We start from the raw sequence: 8,399 nt of genomic DNA on the forward strand, positions 1-8,399 counted from the left end.
CTCCAGCAAGCAGAGAGATGGAGGTGCTGGCAGAAAAGGTAGGGGAATTAAAATCCACAGATACCTACAGAGTAGCTAGAATCAGAAGGTCATGCTTGGTGGGAGAGCTTGTCCGAGGGTGGGTCTATACAAGAATGACAGTTTGTTTTGACAAGAAACATTCAGAGGAGAACACACATGCTTTACAGGACTCTTTTGTAAATCACCAAAAAAGTCCACGGGTTCAGAGGAAAGTGAGGCAGGGATATGCCTGGAAAACTCTACTGTGTCTTGTAACAGCTAAGGTCATTAGTTCTGAAACAGTTAATAAAGCCTGTGCTGGTTCAAGATGTGCCCTTTGTTAGCACTGGCTCAGCATGCCTTGGGCTGCCAAAAAGCTCCGTGTTCCTGAGGAGGAAAGGCTGGGAGCAGAGAGGTCCCAAACACGGTGCACTACAGACTGTCAGGGGGAGGGTCCCTGGGGTCTGTGTACCCATGCTATTCCTGCCCAGACATTGACGCTTCAATTAAAATTATTGCTGCTCACTTTTGTCACACAACTAACACCACAGAAAGCATGAGCTTTTATAAATACATTTCAAACAAAAGAACATACTTATCTTTAATAGAGGGTTATACAACAAATACTAATTAACCAAGAATGTAAGGTAAACATATTTACCTTTTATAGCAGAACAACTCACAAAGAGCTCACAGCAATTCTCTGAGTTAAAAACACTATTCAGGGCTGCGAAAAGGACAGGCTTCTGATGAAAAATCTTGTTCTGCTTTCTAACAGAAATTCAAAGTGACATCAAAATTTCCAGTGAAATCGAGAAGCTGGGACTTGCTGTGGTATACAAGGATTTGGAACTTCTAGTTCTTTTCCACTTGAAGTCAATGAGATGTCTGCCACTGAGTTCAGCGGGAGTTAAGACTGGAGGATCTGGCAATGTCTTTGGATATTCCTGACTGCATGTTAGGAGCCTGGACTTTTGGTGCGGGTTTGTTTTTTAAATGTAAGAATTGTCTCACTCCCTTGGATAAATACAATTTGCAACTCACTTTATAGATGCGCTAGAAGTTTTGCAGCCTTTATGATCTGTCATACAAATCCATATTCAAGTGTCAATGTGTGAAGGGGCTGCTTTAGAGGTCCTCTGGGTGAAAACATGAATGGAATTTCTAGAGGAAATGCTCTCAAAGATGAATAATTTGTCTAGTTAGCCAGTTACTTTAGAAATAAGATGCTGATGGTAAGAGTCACTAGACTGAATTCAACAGGTTGGGTTTTTTTTCCTTTCTACCTGTAATTTACAACTACCAGAGTTGGGAGTTTGGGTGGGAGAACTTGCTGAAAATAAACTATTGAAATTGAGCCTCAGATCCAGGTAAGACATCAGCCTCCTTGTACCTCCAAAGCTTGTTAACTTTAATGGCAATTTTGGGTACGCACGGAAAGCAGCCTCAAATAGCTATAGGAAGAGGGATTAATAATATTATTTCTGAGATAATTTCTGTGACCACCATCATTATGCTGTTGATGATCACAATTTCTTTTACATGTTTCTCATTTTCCTTGCCTTTCGCCCTCTGAAAGGCCAGCTTGCTTTCCTGAATGGTGTTTCATTCAAAAAGCCAACTGGAAAGGTGTGTAATAGTGCGTAAAGTGAGCATGAGTGGTTTAGAAACCATCTTCGACAGTGGCTGTTTAACTCTCTTCTCTTTCATCACACCAGTCATGCACTGCTCAAGTTTTCTCCTTTTTAGATGACAGAATTTATGTAGCCTGTAAAAAATTTACTGGAAAGAGGGTATCTACCCCCTTTAATGCCTAATCTGGCCTTTACTCATGCAAATTTACTCAATGGACAAATGCTCTTCTCACAGCACCTGCACTAATACAAACAAGATCAAAGACTTTGACAAAGTTACTCTGAAACAACTCTGGGGTCACTGAAATACAAGATTTGGCCTCTGACTTCACATCACCAGCCATTCACTCGGGTTGAGTAAGACTTCCAGAATCAGGTCCTTTCTCTCCCCGAATTGGAGCCAACCACGTAACTTGGGAACAGCCAAGCAGAGCCAGCCAAGTGGGCTGAGCACAGTCAATCCTAACAAATTACAATAAGAAATGTATCACGCTGCCTGCTGTCAGGTGTAATTTATATCATACCAGAGGGGTGACTGGAGAGCAGGTATAGGCAGGAACTGGTCATACCTATACTTGCTCCTGCTGGGCCTGATCTGGCAAGCTGCTGGGAGCTCTTCCCTCCCATTGAAGTCAACCTTAGCTGAGTTTGTTCAGGACCTAACAGGATTGGGCCTCCTCAAAATACTATGGAAGGATAAACATGATTTGATGATTTCTTTTTTCTGTTTTCTATTAGCGTGTGATGTCTCTGTCTATGCATACCCTGACTGTATTTATACAGATGCTCACAATCTGTATGTGTCCTTAAACATACATGTACAGGATATACTACAAACTTAAAGCCCACTTAGGATTTTGGAGCACAGAGAAAGAAATAGATTGTAACACGAATGAACAGGAAGTTTATTCCCACAGCTTTCAGTTTTAGTGAGTGCAAACTATTCTATGTGACTGGAGCTAAGATTTAGGAAAGTGTTTCAGCATATGCTTACATCTTTTGCTGAAATACAATCTACAAATTTGTCTGATTTCTTAGATTTGAAGCTTTTAAACTGATGCTCACACCAAGAGTTTAATACGCTGTCCAAAATAATCCAGAAAGCTCTGCGTGCAGATGAGTATGGCCATGCCTCTATATGTGGCCATGCATGTTATCTCTGAGCATAAGCTAACAGCGCTCTGGCATTATTTCTAGATGTCTTGCTCAGAAAAGCTATCTCCCTCCTCCTGCACCTGTGAGAGACCCAGGATTCCTCTCCCAGCCAGACCACTGCGAAGAGAGTCTGTGCCTTACGGAAGATACACACCAGGGCAGCGAAGCACCATCAGGAGCTCCATCCCCACTGAAATAATTGCAGGTATTTTGCCTTAACCAGGAATGAGAGAAGGCCAGGCTCAATGGGGGGTAACCAACCAAGTCTACTACGCAGCACTGCAGAAAAACAAATTAAAAAAAATTAAAAAAAAAAACCAAAACCACATTAAAAAAGGAAAAAAAAATAAGGTGTACCCTTCATCCAGCTTCATAATGTATGTAGCAATATGTCTGTCCTGGTTTCAGCTGGGATAGAGTTAACTGTCTTCCTAGTAGCTGGTACAGTGCTATGTTTTGAGTTCAGAGCGAAGAATGTTGATAACACTGATGTTTTCAGTTGTTGCTCAGTAGTGTTTAGACTAATGTCAAGGATTTTTCAACTTCTCATGCCCAGCCAGTGAGAAAGCTGGAGGGGCACAAGAAGTTGGCACAGGACACAGCCAGGGCACCTGACCCAAACTGGCCAACGGTGTATTCCATACCATGTGACGTCCCATCCAGTACAGAAACGGGGAAGTGGGGGGCAGGGATTCGCCGCTCGGGGGACTGGCTGGGTGTCGGTCGGCGGGTGGTGAGCAATTGCACTGCGTATCATTTGTACATTCCAATCCTTTCATTATTGCTGTTGTCATTTTATTAGTGTTATCATTATCATTATTAGTTTCTTCTTTTCTGTTCTATTAAACCGTTCTTATCTCAACCCACGGGTTTTGCTTCTTCTCCCGATTTTCTCCCCCATCCCACTGGGTGGGGGGGAGTGAGTGAGCGGCTGCGTGGTGTTTAGTTGCTGGCTGGGGTTAAACCACGACAATGTCCTACTTGGGATGCTGGTGAAGGGTTATCTTTTGCTATAAAAATATGCGATTTACAGGTCTCACCCCGTAAGCTCTTACTCCAGCGAGAACTGAAGTTTGAGCAGCTGAAAAAGCATTCAAGCCTTATGAGATAACACAGCAATACAAATGAAAGACAGTACACAGCAAAACATCAGGCAGCACGTGAGCTCTGGTCAGTCACAGTTTTGTACTTTCAGTTTAAACAAAGTACGAAACCTGAAAAAATACACTTTTCTTCTTTATCAAACAGGCAAAAAAATGGGTTTAGATCAGTACTCTGTTCTTTTTAAATAAAATCTGTGAATTTAGATATATTCTCCCAAAGCTTCCACAACTGAAGCTTTTATTAAGTAAGTCTGATATGGGGCATATTTTAAAAATAGTGTTAGCAGTGATATTTTAAAATGTGGAAACAGATGTGCTACTCTATTACAACTGCTGAATCTTCTCTGTACTTTTTTTACACTATGAAGCATTTGTCTGCTTCTCTGTTATAAATCTCTCCCCACTGAACAGATTTCTTCTCTATGATTAAATTAGTACCACACAGACATCATTAAACAGGTACTGTCCAGAAAAATCATATTGTTTTGGCCTGACCATAAAATATAGGTATTTTAATAATTGTTTCTTTTCCATAGAGAATTTCAGCAGCTCCGTTTCCTTGGAATGAAATCACAGCCATATGCTTTATGACATCAGAGGCGTTTCAAGGTGTCTCCATAAATGTCATTTATTGCTTGGGAACCTGCCAAATTTGTGCAAAATTCCCTAGTTCTTTTAAAGGAAAAATCTTCAAATGAAACTAGAGCTTTACACTGGTTGTCATACCAAAAAAAGTACATCTATCCCTTAAGGAAATACTGGCCATGCAGGCAGCAAAACCTCTGGCAGCGAAACCTGCTGACCGGGGCTCTGGTTTGCTTTTGAGTCAATAGTGCCTCCTTCAACCAGTCTGCTGGGCACCCTGACACCGCAAATCCACACCTTCTTTTGGTTACGTATCAGGCACTTACCCTTCTGGAAAATAAGCAGGCTGAATGATAAAAAGCTGAACTGGTTTAGTGATCAGAACTGTAAATCAAGATCAGGTATGTCTTAACGTACTGCTCCAGCGAACGTGCTTTAACCCTTAACACAGTGGTCCCTTCCACGCTACCGTCATAGGCCTGACGCTGCCCAGGATCCCCCAACCTTCACGGTGCCCAGCACCCCGCGGGACTGGGAGCCGGGCAAGTAATGAAGAGACTCTATGTCATATACACAAATATACTCTCATGCCACATCTATTCATAATTTGGCATATCTGGAGTCTACTCTGAGATAACACTGGCCAGATCTAAACGAATCTTGCCAGACGTGTCACCAACCTCTCCAGCACAAATCAGCTACCTTTAAGCATGCAAAGATTCAATCCAATCTGCAGCTGCAAGCAGATGGAGCAGGTCAGCCGGCCACTGCCCAGAGGAAATGACCGCTGACACTGAGGCACACAGCTACCACTGAGGTTAGGATTTTGGCTGGCCGACAGAAGCATCCATTAGTCCCAGCGTAACAGAGTCGTTCTGTTTTCTTAAGGAAGAAAAAAAGGATTTTTTTTCTCCCTAAATCTGAAAGAAAGAAGTTGCTTGGTACAGTTGGAAATAATCTAGGGCAGCACACCAACAGGTGCTTCAAACGTATCGGCAGAGTGCAGAAGACGTTGAAAGAGAAAATTAATAGATTCTCTAAATAATACATAAATTTTACAGGCTTTTTTTTCTGTAGAACCCCAGTGAAGTTACTGTATAAATCGGAAACTGAATTATTCATAAGTGGTGAATATATAATAAATCGTATTTTGCATTGAAATATTCCTCACAGGTACATGCCTCTTTCCATGCAAGGAACAGAAATGGGCAGCGAGCCTGAAAACACCAAGGTCTTACCTGGAGTCTGGGTACTTTGTCAAGGTAGCCAGGCTGCTGGTGTACATGTGTCCTCCTACATCGATGTGCACGGGAGCGTTCGACTTGGTCAGTTGAGCTGGGAGAGGAATTCCTTGAGCAGCCAGAGGAGAAACCGGGGACCGTGTTAGAGACAGACGGGACATGCTTCTTCCCTCCTGCAAAGGGAAGGCAAAAAAGAACAGTTTCTCTTAAATGTAGCAGTGTGTTACCTTTCTTTCCAGTGTGATCACAGATCTAATCAGATCATTTTTGCATCTGCCTGATCACATATTCAGCTAACAAATTATTGCCACCACTGTAATTAAGTGTATTTGCATCATTTTCTTCAAAGTACCAGAGGGGAAGAGAAAGATGCTTATTAGCAATAAGAAATCAAGAAAAAAATTTTTCAAGGTGTCAGCCTCAAGGGGCATAAAACAAACTGCAAAATTCTAATTAAAGGTCGTGGGCTTATGTGTTAGATGTGAAATATCCCCTGACAAACGAATAACCAATTTGTGAATTGGGATTCGGGGGTTTTTGCAAGTTTGTCTCAGTAACGAGACACCTCTAAATTAGTGACTTCCTCAGTACCTAAGGCATTTAGTTTATACTTGTAGTAAATTTCACATCAAACTAAGATCAATTTTCTGGTTTATTTTCAATAATTGTGAAATAAATGGATAATTTTCAGTTAAGCCTTAATATTAGACATAAAGAACTAATAAGCTTTCAAACCGAAAGCAATTAATGCTTGGAAGCAGTGAAAACAGGAAGGTATATAAACTGACCCATGCTTTCATGACAAGACGCTTTAGAAAGTACTGTACAATCTGGCATGTGAAATTACAAATTTCAACAATCCACCTAACGTGTACTGCTCTAAAATCATTTGAAAATTAGTGAAATTTCTGTATTGAGTCCAAAAATCTTCAGCTGACGTACAAAGCAAAAAATAGTGAAATGTTTTAAAAATGAAGAGGACAACCATAGCAAAAGAAAATTCCTCAATTCCCTTCTGTAAGAAAAGCACAGCTTATTCTGCATGAAACGTGTGTCTCAAAGCTGACTTCAGTTAAATCGGTATAGACGGCATACATGTCAAACGGAAAAAAACCCTTTTATAAAAGTTTAAGAAAACGTCCATCCATTCTCCCCCTTATGGGTAAAGCAACATATGCAAAACATTATAGTTGAAGACATTTCTGAATATAATCTAATTTTCTTGGTATTTTGTTCTGCAAGCATGCTACCAAGCATCCAGGCTCTTCCCTACATCTGACAAGCACTTTACATGCAGCATTGCAAAGTGAATTCCCATTTCTCCCACATTACTTTGACAATGTTTCTTAGAAATCTAAAGCTCGTCTCGCCTTTCTCTTAGCAGTATTTTGCACAAGATGCCTGGCTACGCCACTCGATGAACATACAATTAGCAACATTCTTTGTAAAAAAAAAAAATTCTGAGCTATATAGAAAGGGACTGAAAAATCTTAATACATCTGGACAGCTTCACAAAGTCATCACAACATCTCCATTTACTGTATTTCATCTTGGTTAGCTCCTAAGAATTTCCTGCATCTACAGCACAGAAATACATCACCCCATTATGAATCCACATCCTTTTCTCTTCGGAGGCTGGACGGACATCTGCACTGAACACGAAGCAAATACCAACTCTGTCCTAGGACTTCTGTGTCAGCCGATGCGAAATTGGGCATTAACATTTTTACTACAGCACCACCTTCAAGGAAAGTGCTTGAATCCTTTCATGACTGAAGACAGTTGCTTTCTTGTTTCCCACAAGAGCCTGTTGTGGGCAATCTTCAGTAAATATGTCATACAGCATAAATAAAAGAACTAACTTTTAAAAACAACTTAGTATGTAAGTACCTACAGTATTTTAGCGACGTGTTTACTATCTGTGGGTGCCTCATCTGTCTGCCAACACAGACAAAGGTTTTTTTTTTTTCTTACCAAAGAGCACTGTAAACTCATGTTCACTCTCTACTCCTTCACTTAAATGAAAGGGTCAGAAGATCCAGGCTGAATGTCAACCCTGTCTTTGTTCAGACCCCAACTATTATCACTAATGATAAAGGTACAGACCTCACACGGTACAGAGCTGCCTTAGAAATAAAATCTCACGCAGTTTCACAAAACAAGTGCCTAATTAGGGCTCATCTGCACCCCTTGTTACAATTTCCAAATGAAATCAAAGGACTTCCAGTCCTCTGTAAACGAATCTTACATTTAACCATTTGTCTTGAAATACAGACTTCAGTTTTAAAATATGCACAGATAGCTAAAGATCAAGTGATCTGAATCTATTTGTGCATATTTAAACACTGCTGCTATCTTAGGATTTTTGTTTAATGTTAGTATACCAGTAAATTCCTTGATCTGTAAAGAGTCTGAGATTCTCAGTGAGGCCATACTCACACAGTAGATATTTAATTTATACTATTCACTGGAGGGACCTTTTGAACAATCCTCTGCTTTTGGCATCTCTCAGCTAGAGCATGTGTTGAAAAAACACTTAATTATAGAAAATCACTGGAAAGCTAAAATAGTTCTCAAACTTTTATGGCTTTTCATACTTATTGAAGGTGCCACTGGCTTTTTGGGGGAGGGGAGGAGAAAGGGAATTAAAAAACAGGCTTTTCCCCTGGTTGGAGAGGATT

The 8,399-nt window shown here is 40.7% G+C and overlaps 1 protein-coding gene across 4 annotated transcripts in view; it reads right to left on the bottom strand.

Annotated features, from left to right (window-relative positions):
• Nucleotides 1–8,399, bottom strand: part of KCTD15 (potassium channel tetramerization domain containing 15) — a 46,749-nt gene that overhangs the window by 34,499 nt on the left and 3,851 nt on the right. For 3 of the 4 annotated variants that reach the window (XM_052795540.1, XM_052795539.1, XM_052795541.1), the window contains exon 2: nt 5,716–5,891. In XM_052795540.1, coding sequence (XP_052651500.1) covers nt 5,716–5,879 — 164 coding nt within the window. In that variant the 5' untranslated portion in view covers nt 5,880–5,891. Of the gene's footprint in view, nt 1–5,715; nt 5,892–8,399 lie in introns of those variants that run through there. The other variant, XM_052795542.1, reaches the window with a different exon arrangement.

This window comes from Harpia harpyja, chromosome 9, assembly GCF_026419915.1.
Source record: "Harpia harpyja isolate bHarHar1 chromosome 9, bHarHar1 primary haplotype, whole genome shotgun sequence".
NCBI classification, from domain to species: Eukaryota; Metazoa; Chordata; class Aves; order Accipitriformes; family Accipitridae; genus Harpia; species Harpia harpyja.